Here is a 20,452-nt window from a genome sequence, read left to right on the forward strand (position 1 = left end):
GGCGATCCCTTGTCACCATTGCTTTTTGTGCTCGCTGCAGAGTTACTACAAGTTCTAGTCAACAGAGCTGCCACAATGAATTTGCTCAAGGCACCAATCCCATAACCTACTGATGATTTTCCGATTGTTCAGTATGCCGATGACACGCTATTGATCATGAATGCTGATGCACGCCAGTTAGTCTTTCTCAAAGCACTGCTCAACAGCTTTTTGGAATCAACGGGCCTCAAAGTGAATTATAGAAAGTCTCATATGCTACCGATCAATGTACCATTGGATAGAATGGAGTGTTTGGCCAACACCTTTGGCTGCTCAGTTGGCACGTTACATTTTACATATCTTGGGTTACCCATGGGTGTAACACCCTAGGTGTTAGCCTTGCATAAATTGACTTGCATTGCATGGCATGAGCATTAAGCATTCATATTTGAGCTTTTATAATTGAAACATGTGATTGAAACATATGCAACATTGCTTGTTATTTTATGTTTCCTTGTATATGTGCATATGATCATGAGTGAATACATGTAAATGATGGATGTGAGTCACTAAAACATATTAGCTACACTTATGATGACTAATGGAACATGGATCATGAAAATCACCTTGTATGATCAAGTACTTAAGTGAGGCTATGCATGTTGACCTAGACAGCTTTATGTGTAACCAATGTATGAAATGATTGTGTGACCTTACAAATAGCTTAAACATGTTTAGGATATCATTATGAACAACTTTTGTATTCATGGTTAGGGCTAAATTGGTCACTAAGTCATAGTCCATGTATAAGCCATCTTTTGAATGTAATGTGTTTGACCAAGTTTGAACTATGTCATAGAGACCTTGCATGGATGTGGTCACTAAAGCAAAGTTGTAGTATTTGATAAGGGGAACAACTTTTATTTTTGGGTCATAGACTGGTTTAGCACCTAACATGCTTGAATTACACTCACAAGATTCAACAATTTACTATTTTCAGCACTTACAGAAATTTTCTAAGTCATAAACCCTGACAGTGCTGACAAGCTCACATTGGTGATGATATTACTCGGTTTTGGTTGAGATTTAGCACATGATTCTTTAAGAGCAATTGGAGCTGGTACATAGGTCTACAAGTTTCATTTAGATTGTTTGCACTATGGAGCTAAGGATTTGCAGTTTGATTGCTTTCAAATCGTGTCGTCAGTCGGTCTATCATAGCGCTGATGACTGTAACAAACGCCCTTGGTGGCTGATCGGCCAACAGGCACTGCCTGCTGTGTGGTGGCCAGCCATGGCCGCACGCACCATCTGGAGGCCGTATGCCGGCGCCGAGCTTGCTCGTCGGGCCTCGACAGCCAGCAAGCCCTCAGCAACTCGCTTTAGATGCAATCTTTGAAAATGGATAAGTTGAGCTACAGAGATCCAAATTTTATGAACCAAATTTTGTAGTGTTCCATAGGAAGTGTAGTATTTATGAAAAATATGATATTAGCATTTGTAGTAGAGTTTCTAGAAGATTTAAAATGAAACTTGAAATATGTTTTTAAATGTATGCAAACTTGTTTAATTTATATCTAGAGTTCCTGTGCTTCAAAAATTATGAAATTTATATGGTGAGCTTTTCTTAATAAGTATAAGCTCTGGTAAAAATTTGTGGGTCAGTGCATGAATAGATTTTTAGTTATAGATTTTTCTTTTATAATTAGGTGATCCTTGTGTGAATTTTTATAAATTATTTATGAATCCAATACTCATGAAATTTATTGGAGATTGTCCTAGTACCATATGGATGCTAAGAAAAATATAAAATCTGTTTCTTAACACTTTTTACTAGGGTTTCCTATTTATGCTATTTTAAGCCTTTATGCCTTGTCATTTTTGCATAGGACGTTTTACTTTCTAAAATGGCATGAAACCTTTACAATAGTCCACTGGTAGCACTAGTAAGCCACTGTAAATTTTTTAGAATTTATGATGTACATTTGGTATATGTTTATTATTTAACCAAAGTATTTTAGTAAATTGATAAAGGCATTTAAATAATTAGATTGTGATTAAGCATGATGTTTTCTATGATTCTTAAGATGCATAGTAACTGTTGGTGTCAATGGTAAGGCTTAGAAGCCATTGATTGTATACAAATAACTAATTATCGTTTTATCATTCCAATACAAGACTGCATGTATAGTTTTGATGGTGTGAATGATTTCATATGGATAATGGTCTCTGCTGTAAAACTTGTTAATAATAAAGTTGTAGATAACTTACTAGTCTACCTTGTGTTAAATTTTCACAGTCATAGGACTTAGGGTTTTTGAGTTCTAGCTGTTACAAGTTTGCTATCCGAAAGGTTTACTTTCTAGACAGATTTGATTGAATAATTTGTTTGCCCTACATAACTCTTTAATCACATTGAGAGTATTAAAAGAAAGTTGTAGACAATTTTATAAGCTTTCCAGAAAGTCCAAGATCACTGCATTTGGATAAGTAGAACTTCAGTTATGAGTAAAACAAGTAGCTGCTGTTTTACGGTATAGTAAATGCATTGTTGAAGTAGTTGACTAAATAATCAAGAAGAGATATGCACATACTTAGTAAAATGTAAGGCACTTGTTATTACTTTAACGCCATGTTGTTAAGAATGCTTACAAGAATCCATTCATCATGTATCATCATACTATACTTGTCAACATATATGCATTCGCAATATCTTATGCCATACTCATGCATCTAGGATCGACAGAGGAGATAACGTTGCTGGAGTTCAACGAAGAAGAGGAAGGGGACCAGCAGGAGATTCCTCAAGCCACAGTAATTGTACTATGGAATAGTGAGAAACTTGGCTAGCTCCAACCTCATAGTAATTGTACTATGGAATAGGATGGTTCGAATGAACATGGAAGTACAATACCTACTATGGTTACTATTGTATGCCCTTAAAATGATATACTACATGTTTGGAACAGGATAGTTGCTAATTTAGAGATGGATAGTCATAATTAACTTGGTAACAGAATTATAATTGTATAACTGAGTTAATCGCTTTTTATGCAAAATGTTGTCAAGCTATCTCCACTTATACAGCTTTGCATAATCCTTGGAGTCATTTTATTTCTGATTTGTGACGGGTAAGTCTAGCTGAGTACCTTCTCGTACTCAGGGTTTATTTCCCATTGTTGCAGATGGCACTGTTTATCTTGGTTATTGCAAGAGTTGCTTCTATTCCACTATGGATAAGGAGTAAGCCTTGGGCAGGCTTGTTATTTAATCCTTCTACATGCTTTTGTGGACTGTGATCGTATGTTGGCACCGTATCAAACTATGTTGGCAAATGCTACTTTCAAACTTAATTTGCTTCTGCTTTTATCTATCAAACTTGGTTTGTAATAACTTTGTTTCATACTCTGATGATGGGAATGTATCTGTAAACTTTATGTAATATGTGATATGTATGTTGAATCATGTACGATCTTGGTTGTTGTGAATCGTTTATCGAGACCTGTCGTGGTACTCGATGGACTACCAGGTTTATATGGGTTCAAGTATGATAGTGCAACCACTTGCGGGCTGCCATTGTACTTGTACTCTTATAAATTAGTCAGTTCTGCGACAGCTGGCATCAGAGCAAGGTTCAACGTTAATTGTCACATGTGTATTTAAAACAAAATTTTTTATTTTTCAAAACCCTTTCTAGCAACTGATAGCTATAGAAATAGGTATTTGAAATCTAAAGTGTGTTAGTGATCACTTTCCTTATGCCCAAGTTAAGGACTATTAGGTGGCTATTTAAGTACTAACTTGGAGGTTTTAATTTCGTCGTCCATACGGCGTGCTATTGTATAGATGCCATTTATTTGAATGGTAATGTATGGATCAAATGTCTCTACGCCAAGGTAAGTTGATGAGTGGCATGACCGCAAGATGTGAGTGTGTGGTCAGGGAAAGTTAGCTTTGGTACGACTATGTACACATGCTTGCATGTGTATGTGGTGCTTATTTAATTGTGGGTATAAACTGTTATCGGGTAGCTTTGATATGGAAGTATATGTGTATGGGTATACATATATGGAAGTATTTAGATTTACATTATGCATATTTAATTATGGGATGGGCTGAAATGAAACTTTTTATGCATGTACACTAACAATGAAACATGTAGCTCGACTAGTTATGCTATATATGAGAGAACGTATGTATACCACCGTATATGTCATTAGAAATAATTTTTCCTAAGTTTGTGAGGACGTACGGAACAAGCATGCATCATGATAATCATCATTCAATTAAGTACATTGTTCCTCCCCTTATAAATTTCTTACTCGGTTATGTAACTCTTATCCATTATGGCCTTATCTCACAAAAAGTTGTACATGTTGATGGTACAGATGGCAGCACCAGTTGGATGTGAGAATTTCCTGATGGTTTTCAGAACACCTACTCTACTGTGGAGAGTTTCGCAATTTGTGGGGTACCATGAACCGCCCCTTTATCATTAGAATGAAGAGTACTTGGAGGGACAGCCATGGTATGAGGTGTGGCTAACTATACCAACCCGCACATAGGCACCCTTCTGGCAGGAGTGGAAGGCAGAATCGGAAGGGAAAACTCCTTGGGAGGCTGCCCAAGTAGTGGCCTTTGAGGTTTTGAGTCAAATCTGTCAGCAGCATGGGGATGCACTTACCGGTAGTGCCGCAGGTATGTTTCCTTGGGTGGATCCATCCACTACAATATGGGAACAATGCAACCAAAATGCATTGATCTAAGATCGGGATGAGCGGGCAACTAGCTCTAGTCCCGCTATGAGTGCCATGTTTGCGGTGATGAAGATGTTTTGTACATGCTAGGACACGAGGGATTTCTGGCAGGAATCATACACCACTTGCATGGACAAGCTCATGAGAGCTAAAGCCACACAACGTAAGCTCAAGAAGTGTGTGTGCAAGCATAAGAAAGCCACAAGTAAAGCCTGATGGGAATCTGACCAAGCCTATGCAGCTTTGGGCTATCTCCATACTAAAATGGAGCAAGTGGATCAACAGAGAGCAGCAGCCTAGGAAGCAAGAGCTAATGATCAAGCATTGCTTGCAGGATTGCGGGAGCAGTTGGAGGCCGCCCATGCTGAGGCATCTATAGCTACACGCCAACGAGACGCAGCCAACAACCATGCCACTGCAGCAAGGATAGAATGAGATAGGCACCATGACATGAGTAACGCGTAGGACCGTGCTGAAAGGGGCTTATGTTAGCAGCTTGCACAAGCTCAGCTTCGAGTGATGGACTTTTAGCATGAGGTGCATTATTTGAACAACCAGCTGAACCCAATCCTTGATGGGGAAGAAGATGGTCCTAATATGGAGGAAGATGAAGAGGAGGACAAGGAAGAAGTGGAGCCTGAGGAAGGAGATAATCCTATCTCTGACCTCGATAGTGATCATGATGAGGATTAGATCACCTAGTGCTTAGTAGAAATGCTTAATATATCATCGCTGGTTATGTAATGGACCTGCAGTTTGAATTTGGTGTTGGTGATTGGACTATCATGTAATATTGTTATTTGCATGAATATCGCATGTTTGGTTAAACGCTAATGCAAATTCTAGTTAATTTTATCAGTGATCATGATTTGAATGTTAACGTGCTATGAGTCCGATAAGTGATCAAATTGGTGGTGTTATATTGCGAGAATGAATTATTATGCCTCTGTTTTTATTGTATGAATTTGAGATTGTCTCCAGTAATTTCAGTTTGGCATGATTATAAATTCATCTGCAATCTTTTGACATCAACCAATAATCGCTTATTGTTGCAACTTCGTAGATGACTCGCACCCATATAGGAGCTAGTAGCAGCCATGATGGCAATGACAGTGACTTACCACCACCGCCACCGCCATCTACTCAGGAGTTCTTTGCCCAATTCTTGGGAAGCCAAAGAACAATGGAGGAAGCTCTGCGCCTCATTGCACAGAACACAGCTTGTGCCCACCCACAGCAATAAGGGCCCGAGCCTAATCAACACAGTACCTTCAAGGAATTTCTAGATACGAAGCCTCCTATCTTCAAGGTGGCAGAGGAACCACTACAGGCGGACGAGTGGCTCAACACCATTGAGAAGAAGTTTCGTCTGCTAAGAGTCACTGAGCACCTAAAGGCTAAGTATGCGTCCCACCAGTTGTAGGGACCAGTAGGGATCTAGTGGACACATTTCTTGTCCTCTCTACCTACTAATGCACGAGTAACATGGGAGCAGTTCAAGTTGGCTTTTCGAGGGCATCACATTTCCCTAGGCCTAATGCGTATGAAGGCGGCTGAATTTATGAGGCTCACCCAAGGGACAAAGACCCTTATAGAATATATGCATGCGTTCAATAACCTGTCCAGGTATGCTCCAGGTTTTGTGGATACCGAGGAGAAAAAGATAGAGAGCTTCAAGCGGGGTCTTGGCACCAAACTGATAAAGACCATGGCCAATTCCAAGTGCACCACCTATAACGAGTTTATTAGTGATGCTCTAACCCAGGAAAATCATAACAATATGCATGCGACAGCTAAGGGTCGCAAGAGGGCATTTGAGGCAGGTGCCTCTGGATCTTCACAGTCCAGAGCTCCTATCATAGCTAGGCCACCATTTAGCCCACCTGCACCCAAGTTTAGGCCTCCACCCCCAAAAGCTCAGAATAGTAGGCCTTAGAAAGTGTTCCGTAAGGCATTCACTATTACCTTACCTAAAGGGAATGGCGGTCAAGGAAACTCCACAGGACCTAGGAGTAATCAACCTTGCTACAACTGCAATCAAGTGGGTCATTGGGCCAAGGAATGCCCCCACCCAAAGAAGAATGCCAATCAGAATCAGAACAATCAGAGGTGGGTGAACTCAAGGGCACATCTGGGATACATGCACTATACCGCTGTTGAGGAAGTGCCCGCTGGAGAAGTTGTTACGGCTGATATGTTTCTTGTCAACAAGCATCCCACTATTGTTTTATTTAATTCAGGAGCTTCTCATTCATTTATGAGTCAAGAATTTGCATCTAGACATGATCAGAATATCATTGAAGTAAGCAAGGGTGGTTATAATATAAGTTTGGCTAGGGCTACTATTTCTACAAATAAGATAGTCAGGAACATGCTCATCTCTATATTAGAGAGGGAGTATACAACGGATTTGATAATATTGCCCGAGTTATCCATAAGTGTAATCTTAGGCATGAATTGGATGAAGGATCATGGTGTTCTCATTGACACTAGCACTCGTACTATTATGTTGAGAGAACCCAAGGGAGGAAATGCTTTTCTAGTACCACTCTCCCGAAATTTTGAACTCCAACACTTAGCGTGTGCTATCCAAACCACTACCCTTTGTGATATCCTAGTGGTTTGTGAGTTTCCAGATGTATTTTTAGAGGAGTTACCAGGTTTACCACCTGATAAGGATGTGGAATTTAAGATTGAGTTAGTGCTAGGTACGGCACCTATCTCAAGAAGACCCTATAGGATGCCACCAAATGAGTTAGCAGAACTTAAGATTCAGTTACAGGATCTGTTGGACAAGGGTCTCATTCAACCTAGTTCATCTCTATGGGGATGTCTAGCATTGTTTGTAAAGAAGAAGGATAAGTCCTTGAGAATGTATGTGGATTATAGACCACTCAATGCTATGACCGTCAAGAACAAGTACCCGTTGCCCCGCATCGACATCTTGTTCAATCAGTTAGCAAAGGCAAAGGTATTCTCCAAGATTGACATGAGATCAGGCTATCATCAGATAAAGATTAGGCTAGAGGATATACCTAAGACTACTTTCTCCACTCGGTACAGCTTATATGAGTATTTGGTTATGTCTTTCAGACTAACGAACGCTCCTGCCTACTTTATGTACCTAATGAATTCGGTATTCATGCTCGAGCTCAACAAGTTCGTGGTCGTGTTTATCGATGATATATTGATTTATTTAGAGAATGAGGCAGATCATGCGGAGCATCTGAGGATTGTTCTATCTAGATTGAGGGAGCATAAGTTGTATGCAAAGTTTAGCAAGTGTGAATTTTGGTTGAGCAAAGTACCTTTCTTAGGTCATATCTTATCAAGAGATGGAATATTTGTAGACCCATCAAAAGTACAAGAGGTCATGGATTGGAAGGCCCCGACTTCGGTTCATGAAGTTTGGAGTTTTCTAGGGTTAGCAGGATATTATCGTCGTTTCATCCCAGATTTCTCAAAGATAGCTAAGCCCATGACTAGGCTACTTTAGAAAGATGAAAAGTTCAATTGGATGCCAGAATGTGAAGTAGCTTTTCACACCCTCAGGACTCTGTTAACTACAGCTCCTGTCTTAGCACAACCCAATATTGAGAAGCCTTTTGATGTATTTTGTGATGCATCGGGTATAGGTTTGGGGTGTGTGCTCAAGCAAGAAGGAAGAGTTATTGCATATGCTTCTCGGCAGTTGAGAAAACATGAAGTCAACTACCCCACACATGATTTAGAACTTACAGCAGTTGTTCATGCATTAAAGATATGGAGACATTATTTATTAGGCAATGTATGTCATATATATACTGACCACAAAAGTCTCAAGTATATCTTTACCCAACCAAAGCTGAGCATGAGACAATGAAGATGGCTAGAACTGATTAAGGACTACAATTTAGAAGTGCATTACCATCCAGAGAAAGCCAATGTTGTAGCCGATGCACTCAGTCGAAAAGCTCATTGCAACACTGTAGAAGCATTGTTGGAAGATGGCTTCAATTTGTTACATCCTGTTGTACTGCACAATATCACTATCAGTTGTTCACTTAAGAGCAAAATCATAGAGCTGCATCAGATAGATGTAGGTATAAGTCACATCAAGAGAAAGATGCAAGAGCAAGAAACCAAGCATTTCAGATTGGACGAAAAGGGTGCACTATGGTTTGAGGACCGACTTGTGGTACCAAAAGACCGTGAGCTTAGAAATCAAATTCTAGAGGAAGCTCTTTTGTCCAAATTGTCTATCCATCTGTGTAGCAGTAAGATGTATCAAGATTTGAAAACTCATTTTTGGTGGACTAAGATGAAGAAAGAGATTGCAACGTATGTCGCTAGGTGCAATAACTATAGTAGAGTAAAAGCTATTCATATGAAATCTACCGGATTACTTCAGCCATTGCCTATTCTAGGTTGGAAATGGGAAGAAATCAGTATGGACTTTATCACAGGCCTTCTAGTAACACAATGAGGTCATGATTCTATATGGGTCATTGTAGATCGTCTCACCAAGTCAGCACATTTTATACCGGTGAACATAATAGATCATGTAGTAAAATACGTCGAACTGTATGTTTCTTAGATTGTGAGACTACATGGAGTACCTAGGACCATAATCTCAGATAGAGGACCATAGTTCATAGCTCGTTTCTGGGAACACTTACACTAGGCCTTGGGGACTAAATTGATCAGAAGTTCGGCATACCATCCGCAAACTTCAGGATAGACTGAGCGAGTGAACTAGATCTTAGAAGATTTGTTGAGAGCTTGTGTTATATCTTCCAAGGGTTCATGGGAGAAATGGCTACCTTTAGCTGAGTTCTCCTATAATAATAGTTATCAAGCAAGCATCAAGATGGCAACGTTTGAAGCCTTGTACGGTAGAAAATGTAGAACTCCATTAAATTGGATTGAGCCCGATGAAAGGAGATACTTTGGTATTGACTTTGTCAATGAAGCTAAAGAGCAAGTGTGTATTATCCAATAGCATATGAAGGCAGCTCAATCAAGACAAAAGAGTTATGCTGATAAAAGAAGAAGACCACTGACTTTTGAAGTGGGTGACTACGTATACTTGAAAGTATCACCCATGAAAGGGGTAAAGAGATTTGGAGTGAAAAGAAGCTTGCGCCTAGATATGTAGGGCCATATAAGATTATGGAACGGAAAGGGAATGTTGCTTATAAGTTACAACTTCCACCAGAGATGAGTGCAATATTTGATGTCTTCCATGTTTCTCAGTTAAAGAAATGTCTTCGTGTACCTAAAGAAGCTATTCCACCCACCAACATAAAACTTCAATCAGATTTGACCTATGAAGAAAAGCCAATCCGAGTGTTAGAAGAGAGGGAAAAAGTAACAGAGAGTAAGATCATTAAGTTCTATAAGGTAGTGTGGAACAATCACAGTGAACAAGATGCTACGTGGGAATGAGATGACTATTTATGAGAGGTTTATCCTGCCTTTTTCCAAGAATGGTAGGTCTTGCAAATCTCAGGATGAGATGTTTATAAGAGGGAGGGGCTGTAACACCCTAGGTGTTAGCCTTGCATAAATTGACTAGCATTGCATGGCATGAGCATTAAGCATTCATATTTGAGCTTTTATAATTGAAACATGTGATTGAAACATATGCAACATTGCTTGTTATTTTATGTTTCCTTGTATATATGCATATGATCATGAGTGAATACATGTAAATGATGGATGTGAGTCACTAAAACATATTAGCTACACTTATGATGACTAATGGAACATGGATCATGAAAATCACCTTGTATGATCAAGTACTTAAGTGAGGCTATGCATGTTGACCTAGACAACTTTATGTGTAACCAATGTATGAAATGATTGTGTGACCTTACAAATAGCTTAAACATGTTTAGGATATCATTATGAACAACTTTTGTATTCATGGTTAGGGCTAAATTGGTCACTAAGTCATAGTCCATGTATAAGCCATCTTTTGAATGTAATGTGTTTGACCAAGTTTGAACTATATCATAGAGACCTTGCATGGATGTGGTCACTAAAGCAAAGTTGTAGTATTTGATAAGGGGAACAACTTTTATTTTTGGGTCACAGACTGGTTTAGGTCCTAACATGCTTGAATTAGACTCACAAGATTCAACAATTTACTATTTTCAGCACTTAGAGAAATTTTCTAAGTCATAAACCCTGACAGTGCTGACAAGCTCACATTGGTGATGATATTACTCGGTTTTGGTTGAGATTTAGCACATGATTCTTTAAGAGCAATTGGAGCTGGTACATAGGTCTACAAGTTTCATTTAGATTGTTTGCACTATGGAGCTAAGGATTTGCAGTTTGATTGCTTTCAAATCGTGTCGTCAGTCGGTCTATCATAGCGCTGATGACTGTAACAAACGCCCTCGGTGGCAGATCGGCCAACAGGCACTGCCTGCCGTGTGGTGGCCAGCCATGGCCGCACGCACCATCTAGAGGCCATATGCCGGCGTCGGGCTTGCTCGTCAGGCCTCGATGGCCAGCTAGCCCTCAGCAACTCGCTTAAGTCACCACCGAGCCGGCCGTTCGCTCTCTCCACCTCCTCGTGCTTCCGTTGCCCACTATGCTCGCCATCGCCGTCGTAGACGCTCCACCAAGCCCGCTTGCGCTCACCGCCACCACATTCTCCAATCAGTTGTGCCCATAGACTCTACTCTACCTTTCCTGCACTGCAGCATCCACCACCACACCGTTGGTAAGCCGTGTTTCACCTTGCGCCACCGCAGGTGTGCCTTTGCCGAAGCTCCGCCATGGCCGCCATCATGGCCATGCTTTGTCGGAGCACCTCAAGCCGCCTAGGATGCCTAAATAGAGTCGCCTGGTCACCATGTTGCTGTAGCGCGCCCCACCTAGCTTCGCCATGGCCGATGATGACCGGCGCACCGCAGAGCAGCACCGTCGTGCCGCCATGGCCGTCGACGAGCATGCTCCACCACACCTTCACTTCCACCACCTAGGTCATTCGACGCACATTGCTCTGTAGAACATGTAGGTCCACTTGCCGTCACTGGTGAGATCGCCGTCGGTGAACTATGGCCACGCAAGTGTTGAGCAGCGCCGCTGCCCTGTTTCGTTTCACTGACAGATGGGGCCGACTGATAGCGGGTCCCGCCTATCAGCGATTGTACAGTAGTAGGATAGTTCATTTATTTCCTATTTAGATGCAATCTTTGAAAATGGATAAGTTGAGCTACAGAGATCCAAATTTTATGAACCAAATTTTGTAGTGTTCCATAGGAAGTGTAGTATTTATGAAAAATATGATATTAGCATTTGTAGTAGAGTTTCTAGAAGATTTAAAATGAAACTTGAAATATGTTTTTAAATGTATGCAAACTTGTTTAATTTATATCTAGAGTTCCTATGCTTCAAAATTTATGAAATTTATATGGTGAGCTTTTGTTAATAAGTATAAGCTCTGGTAAAAATTTGTGGGTCAGTGCATGAATAGATCTTTAGTTATAGATTTTTCTTTTATAATTAGGTGATCCTTGTGTGAATTTTTATAAATTATTTATGAATCCAATACTCATGAAATTTATTGGATATTGTCCTAGTACCATATGGATGCTAAGAAAAATATAAAATCTGTTTCTTGACACTTTTTACTAGGGTTTCCTATTTATGTTATTTTAAGCCTTTATGCCTTGTCATTTTTGCATAGGACGTTTTACTTTCTAAAATGGCATGAAACCTTTACAATAGTCTATTGGTAGCACTAGTAAGCCACTGTAAATTTTTTAGAATTTATGATGTACATTTGGTATATGTTTATTATTTAACCAAAGTATTTTAGTAAATTGATAAAGGCATTTAAATAATTAGATTGTGATTAAGCATGATGTTTTCTATGATTCTTAAGATGCATAGTAACTGTTGGTGTCAATGGTAAGGCTTAGAAGCCATTGATTGTATACAAATAACTAATTATCGCTTTATCATTCCAATACAAGACTGCATATATAGTTTTGATGGTGTGAATGATTTCATATGGATAATGGTCTCTGCTGTAAAACTTGTTAATAATAAAGTTGTAGATAACTTACTAGTCTACCTTGTGTTAAATTTTCACAGTCATAGGACTTAGGGTTTTTGAGTTCTAGCTGTTACAAGTTTGCTATCCGAAAGGTTTACTTTCTAGACAGATTTGATTGAATAATTTGTTTGCCCTACATAACTCTTGAATCACATTGAGAGTATTAAAAGAAAGTTGTAGACAATTTTATAAGCTTTCCAGAAAGTCCAAGACCACTGCATTTGGATAAGTAGAACTTCAGTTATGAGTAAAACAAGTAGCTGCTGTTTTACGGTATAGTAAATACATTGTTGAAGTAGTTGATTAAATAATCAAGAAGAGATATGCACATACTTAGTAAAATGTAAGGCACTTGTTATTACTTTAACGCCATGTTGTTAAGAATGCTTACAAGAATCCATTCATCTTGTATCATCATACTATACTTGTCAACATGTATGCATTCGCAATATCTTATGCCATACTCATGCATCTAGGATCAACAGAGGAGATAACGTTGCTGGAGTTCAACGAAGGAGAGGAAGGGGACCAGCAGGAGATTCCTCAAGCCACAGCTCCCAAAGGTGAGGAGCAGAACCCAAAAGAGCTTCCGGAGTGCCCTGACCACCGCCCCACTTCCTTTCTGAAAGGCAAGCCCCGGAGCATTCTAAGTCTCCCAAATATTTTACAAAATATTACTTGAGTCCTTTATGATTGATGCATTAGGTTATAAGAGTTGATTGGAACCACTTGATGCATATGAATTCCTCATCCAGAATTACTACCTTTAACCCTATGTAGGTCCAGGATCAAATATATGCTTAGCCATGCTTAGACCGGTAGAAGTCGGGTGATTTCCTGTCACCTGCGAGATATAGGTGGATACCGAAACACGGTTGGCTATATTTGCTATCGTGGAAAAGAACCATGGGGTAATGTAAATCGAGGCCGGACAGAGTCTATGGTAGGTTGACTCATGTGATTCCATCTATGTTGATTAAGGACCATACCGTTGTTGGACATTTTGAAAAGATTGAATGCATGCCTATCACTTAGCTGGCCGGATAACTCGTTCCGACCGCGAAGCCAGGTAGCTCAACTCAGGCCGGGCCCTGCTCTATAAGAGTGCACACTCTGGATGGTAGTAAGGATGTGTGGGGAGCCAAACCAAGCCCAAGGGTAGGCTAGGCCTAAACGTCCTAGCATTTGGTTGTCCCTGATTGTGCGGCGCTGGGCGAACCTGTAAAATATGTACTTGAGTTGTACCAAAGGTGACCTAAGGTGACTGTTGATCTAGTCTGCCTAGGTTTATGTTAAGAATAAATTCTCAGCTGGTTGAAATCGATTCGAATCGCCGTCTCTCCCAAATAGTGAGAAACTTAGCTAGCTCCAACCTCGTAGTAATTGTACTATGGAATAGGATGGTTCGAATGAACATGGAAGTACAATACCTTCTATGGTTACTATTGTATGCTCTTAAAATGATATACCACATGTTTGGCACAGGATAGTTGCTAATTTAGAGATGGATAGTCATAATTAACTTGGTAACAGAATTATAATTGTATAACTGAGTTAATCGCTTTTTATGTAAAATGTTGTCAAGCTATCTCCACTTATACAGCCTTGCATAATCCTTGGAGTCATTTATTTCTGGTTTATGACGGGTAAGTCTAGCTGAGTACCTTCTCGTACTTAGGGTTTATTTCCCATTGTTGCAGATGGCACTGTTTATCATAGTTATTACAAGAGTTGTTTCTATCCCACTGTGGATGAGGAGTAAGCCTTGGGTAGGCTTCTTATTTAATCCTTCTACATGCTTTTGTGGACTATGATCATATGTTGGCACCGTATCAAACTATGTTGGCAAATGCTACTTTCAAACTTAATTTGCTTCTGCTTTTATCTATCAAACTTGGTTTGTAATAACTTTGTTTCATACTCTGATGATGGGAATGTATCTATGAACTTTATGTAATATGTGACATGTATGTTGAATCATGTACGATCTTGGTTATTGTGAATCATTTATCAAGAACCGTCGTGGTACTCGACGGACTACCGAGTTTATATGGGTTCAAGTATGACAGTGCGACCGCTTATGGGCTGCCATTGTACTTGTATGGTTATAAATTGGTCAATTCTACGACAATGGGCACAACCAAGCCACGTATGGAGGACCTCACTCCGATGATGGACAAGATAGAGAGACGTCTATCTGCATGCTCAACCTGGTTATCATATTTTGGTTGGCTTCAAATGTTGAACTCGGCAATTACACCCATCACCACCTATGCCCTCTGTACCATCAAATTGCCCAATGGTGTTATAGAGAACATTGATCGCGCTCGAAAGCAATGCTTGTGGCATGGCAATTCAGAGCAGAAGAAAGGCTGTAACTTGGTGGCATGGCAAACAGTTCAGATGCCGAAAGATAAAGGTGGTCTTGGAGTCATCAATCTACGCCTTCAGAATGATGCATTGCTGTTGAAGCACCTTGATAAGTTTTACAATAAGGTGGATGTACCATGGGTGCAGTTAGTTTGGTTCAAATATTACTCCAACAAGGTGCTACATGCTGCTTGTGAAGTTGGCTCCTTCTGGTGGAAGGATGTGCTAAGACTAAGCTCGTTGTACCACACTGTAGCCCGCTACACAGTTGGTGATGGCTCCATAGTTTGTTTTTGGGATGATTAGTGGTCTGGTCCTATATTAAAACATGTTTACCCAAGAATTGCCTCCTACTCAAGATCAGAAAGCATATCAGTCTTTGATGTAATGCAAGCTAAAGACCTTGATACACTGTTTTTCTGCCATTGTCGCAACAGGCCTTGGAGGAACTTGAGCATTTATAGAATCACTTACAGGACATACCCTATGACGAGCATTCTTAGGATCGTTGGACTCCAATATGGGGGAACTCCTACACTTCAAAATGGTTTTACTCTTATATTTTTGGGACAATGGAGGCACACCCAATTTTGAAGGAGGTATGGATGTCAGGTTGCACCCCGAGGATCAAATTCTTTGCTTGGCTTGTCCTGGTAGATTGGCTCAATACCAAGACAATGTTAACAAGAAGGCACCTCCACGTTCATGATGATGATTTTTGTGTCATGTGTGAGACAAGGGAAGAAGAAACCATTGAGCATATCTTTTTCACATGCCCTTTTGAAAGCCAATGTTGGGCCTCAATCAACTTTGTCTGGGATCACTCAATCAACCTACAGGATCGGTTCATTCAAGCTAGATAGTCCCATGGACACAGTTTCTTTATTGAAGCTTCATTGATTACTGCATGGGAAATTTGGAAAATGCGTAATGACAAGGTGTTTGAAAGAAGGGAGCCGTGTCAAGCCAGATGGCTTTGTAATTTCAAAAATCAATGTTTTCTCCGGTCTGTTAGATTCAAGGCTGACATTAGGTTGGCTTTTTGCTTTTGGTTAGATGGTCTCAGTTAATTCCCTTTGTAAGTATCTTGAAGTCCTTTAATTTTATAAAAAGTTCTTTGACATTGTGGGGATCTCCCCCACAGTTTTTGCCGTCAAAAAAAAGATGCATACCCTGGTGTGAAATCGGCGGAGGGGGTCTGAGGATCCCTTCTCACCCGCACCGTGCCCACTGGGCCTCCCCGGGAGAAGCAGATGGGCGCCCTCCAGATATCAGAGCAAAGTTGAGGTGTACACCCCCAAGCCAGCCAACCGATTGAGGCAGAGCTAGTGGGAGTGGCGATGGTGGAGGTGGCAGAGTCGGCGCCTTTTAAACATGGTTGATCTGCGCGATGCCCTCGGTTGTCTTGGTGAGCAGCGACCCTGGGGACGTGTCGATGGTGGTCCTCCACACCTCAAAGCTGGACATCTTGTCCAACATTTGTTCATCATGAGATCAAAGCCCTTGAATTGCTCCTTGAGATTGTCAACGTTGCTCTCCATCTTTGCCTGCAGCGAGGGAGCTCTCTTCTTCGGCGCTAGGCCAAATACACACGCAATATAGGGAAAAATCTCATCAGGGATAGCTGGCTCTCAATACCAATGGTTATGTTCACACATCTCACGCGTCAGAAATGAGAAAAAAATTGGATAAATAATGGAGAAGGAAGAAGAACAGAGGTTCGGAAAGAACAGAGAAAGTTTGGGGGAAAATTCAAGTTATGTTATTCCTTTCAACAATATATGCCGTTATCCCCCTCTTATACTCCGAGGTGGGTTTAGCATTATAGACCGCTTGGGATGTTTGGCTCCCAGGCCCAGCACACTGCACACATGACTCGGCAGCACACCGAAGAGTTCATTAACCACTTGAAGATGCTGACATCACGCAAGCCTTGTCCGTGACATGTACCTAGCATTATAAATGTCCATGCAGCCCGCGGCACAACGGCCCAACACGAAGCCCGCAAATTTGGCCCGGCACTAGCCTGACCTGGCCTGGTGGTGTGCGGGCCCAGGCTGGCACAGCCCGGGGTAGCAAGCCATGCCTGGGCCTTACCCCAAACACGACGTGCTAGCCCCGCATGGCCTGGCCTACAAAGGCAGGCCCGATAGCGGCCCGACCTTCCTCTCACGGCCTGCTAAGAGCCCATCCTGGCAGTCTGGCACCCTATTCCCTAACCCCAGCCGCACTCATTTCCCCTCCCCACGACCTCACCGCCGCACTCCCTCTCGCGGTCGCGCTCGCGAGTCACGACTCGCTTGCCTCCTGCTCGCGGTCGCAGCCCACCACCCACCCCCCCCTCTACACCCTTCCTCAGTCCCTTGTGCAACCGCATCGCCCGCGTCGACTTCCACTTCCAACGGCGGCGACAAAACACCAACTTCGAGCGCGACGGCGTCGAACGCAGTGGCCGACCTCGAGCATCTCCCTTCCTCCTCCGGATCTGGTGTCGAGCTCCTCTGCAAGCTGGCGATCGCCGCCACCTCCCCTGCCTCCCCGTCCGTCTCCCTCTCGATGGTTAGTTCGGGCTGGACCGGCCCATTGTGGTGGCGTACTTTCCGGGCTGGGCCGGCACGAAAAGCGGCCCGACAGGCCATGCCTGGGCCATCAGCCAGGCACGAAGCCCAGTTCGGCATGGCCCAGGAGGCATGACGTGCCATGCCGGCCCAAACCCATCAGACCGTGCCTGGCACGGGCCCATGCCGTGCCAGCCTAGACCGGTCCGTTGGCCATCTATACCTAGCACTACTGCAAATACCGTTTCTCTTCCTCCACCGGAGATAACGGAGGAGTCGTGATGGCCGAGCTAGCTAAGACTAGGATGGATCTGCGTTTGGTCCTTTTCAGTTGATAGTGTGAGATCTGTTGACAGCAGGACCATTCCTCCACCGAGCAAAGTGATAGCACAAGGACAGTTGATTGTCGTCTTTTCAGTTCCACTTTTTGTGTGTGCGTGGAGGTGCTGGACACGGTTGGTCTGGTCATTTTGGCTGAGATATTTTCTAGTTGAAAATTGTAACTTTGATATTACTGTTGGTAAAGAATTTATTGCCAACCATTTTGTATCATCTATATGTACTACCAATGAATATTAGTGGGTATTAAAGGTTTAATACTTCTGCAAGAATATGTATGCGCCATACACACACATATTTAATTTGTCATTTTTATTTATTGCTTCATATCATCAACATGACGTCCGGCTAGTAGTGAACATAACACAGGCTACAATACATATATCTTCCCAGCTAAGCTAGCTGCATGTGATCGATCAGGACTAATAAGGGACTTTTATTGGTTGCACATATACTCCTACTTTCGATGATCAGAGCTCCTTCTGCACGTCCTTGAGATTCGTGGTGAGGTTGAGCGACGACCCCAACTTGACGACGCTGTAGATGCGCTTGAACTCGCCGAACGTGAGCGTGCGGTAGGCCGGCGGGTTGTCGTCGCTGAGGAACTCGGCGGCGGGGCCGATGAGGCAGTCCGTGGTGGGCATGATGAACGTGGCCACCGTCGTCCGCGCCACCCCCAGGTTGGTCATCACCCGGTGCTCGATGCTCTTCAGCACCCCATTCGTCACAACCTGTGCATGCATGGATGCGTGCGTCAGAATCAAAAGTAAAAAATCTGGATCGGAATCGGAATCGGAATCTGAATCATCAAGCAACACCCACTAGAAATTAAATTAAATAAACAAGCATGAGACCTCAAGTTGGCATCCGAAGTTGACGACGAAGGCGCCGGGCACGGGGTCCACCTTGATCCAGTCGCCCTTGTAGGCGACCTCGAGGCCACGGACCATGCTGGGGACGAGCAAGGTGAGGAGGTTGCGGTCGCAGTGCGGCGGCAGGCCGAGCGTGGCGGTCGGGTCGGGGCACGGCGGGTAGTGGTTGACGTGGAGCACGACGTCGCCGCCGCTGATGTCCCCCTCCAGGTAGTCCGGGCGGAGGCCGAGGCCCTCGCAGAGCAGCCTTAGGATCTGCATCCCCAGCCCCCTCGTCTGCACCGTGAACCTCTCCACGACCTTCCGCAGCCTCGCCGGCTTGTCTGGCCAGCCGCTGGGGCTGTCGCCGACGTCGGGGAAGGAGCAGGCGAGGCGGAGGCAGTCGCGCCAGTACTTCTCGGCCCCCGTGTCGAACATGGTGCTGGAGTAGATCCGGGTGGCCTTCCCGGCGTCCTCGGAGTAGAGCCCGGCCTTGTCCTCCGGCGGGAGCGCGAAGAACTCCTGGCACACCGCCTCCATGTCCCGCATCGCCTCCAGGGACACGCCGTGGTTCACCACCTGCACGCACGACGTACCGGCCGGTGCACCCACGACCACGAGCTTAATTAAAGGAGGGAAATAAACACACTAGGGTAGCTAGTAAAGGATCTGCCGGACTATACGGAGTACTATACATGCCTGGAAGAAGCCGATCTCCTTGCCGGCGTCGAGGATGGCGCGCCGGACCTCGTCGCGGCCCAGGGACAGGTCGATGATGGGCAGGGAGACCGCGCCGGAGGTGGCCTTCGCCTGCGGCAGCTTGTCGGCCGGGAAGATGAAGCACTCCGGGAGCGTTGCGTGGACGGGGGCTGCGTGGAGCATCTTCTCCATCGCCGAATCCGGGGAGGGGAGACGGCCGGGTGACGGGGCTTGAGCGGTGGGTAGTGGGAGTGGAGTGCAGTGGAGCTACTGAGCTAGCTAGCGCGCAGCAAGAAAGAGAGGGTACGTGTGCAAGCTGCTTCTACCAGTACTAGTACTGTACTCTCTCCGTACATAGTATTTCATTTTATTTAGTTTCATGAAACCGAAGATAATTCAATCCCCAAGAGAAAAGGTGACAAGCAGCTATAGAACTATGGGCGCGTTTAGACGAAATTTTTTTACTGTAGCACTTTCGTTTGTATTTGATAATTAGTGTTTAATTATGGACTAATTATGTTTGAAAGTTTTGTCTCGCGATTTCTCACTCAACTGTGTAATTAGTTTTTTTTCGTCTACATTTAGTACTCCATACATGTGTTGTAAGATTCGATGTGATACTTTAGGGTGAAAATTTTTAAAATCTAAACAGGACCTCTATATATATACACACACTAGGAGTATGGTTGGACAGATTGCGTTCGTGGCTGGTTTGTCGGGCTTGTTGTTCAGTCCCACTCGTCGATTTGAACTCCACACTCGTGATCGTAATGTGCTGCTGCGCACAGGCACCGGCCGCCCCCATTGGACACCTCCTGCTATCCCGGTCGGACGACTTGGTAG

At 43.1% G+C, this 20,452-nt stretch overlaps 1 protein-coding gene across 1 annotated transcript; it reads right to left on the reverse strand.

The window, feature by feature from the left end:
- Positions 1-18,354: 18,354 nt before the first annotated feature.
- On the reverse strand, positions 18,355-19,908 carry LOC136504782 (2'-deoxymugineic-acid 2'-dioxygenase-like). Its single transcript, XM_066499780.1, has 3 exons — positions 19,610-19,908; positions 18,914-19,489; positions 18,355-18,790 (listed from the first exon to the last, which is right to left on the reverse strand). The coding sequence occupies exons 1-3, from the start codon at positions 19,799-19,801 to the stop codon at positions 18,530-18,532; spliced, it is 1,029 nt and encodes a 342-aa protein (XP_066355877.1). The 5' UTR covers positions 19,802-19,908; the 3' UTR covers positions 18,355-18,529.
- Positions 19,909-20,452: the final 544 nt, after the last annotated feature.

Source organism: Miscanthus floridulus, chromosome 14 (genome assembly GCF_019320115.1).
Source record: "Miscanthus floridulus cultivar M001 chromosome 14, ASM1932011v1, whole genome shotgun sequence".
Taxonomy (NCBI): domain Eukaryota; kingdom Viridiplantae; phylum Streptophyta; class Magnoliopsida; order Poales; family Poaceae; genus Miscanthus; species Miscanthus floridulus.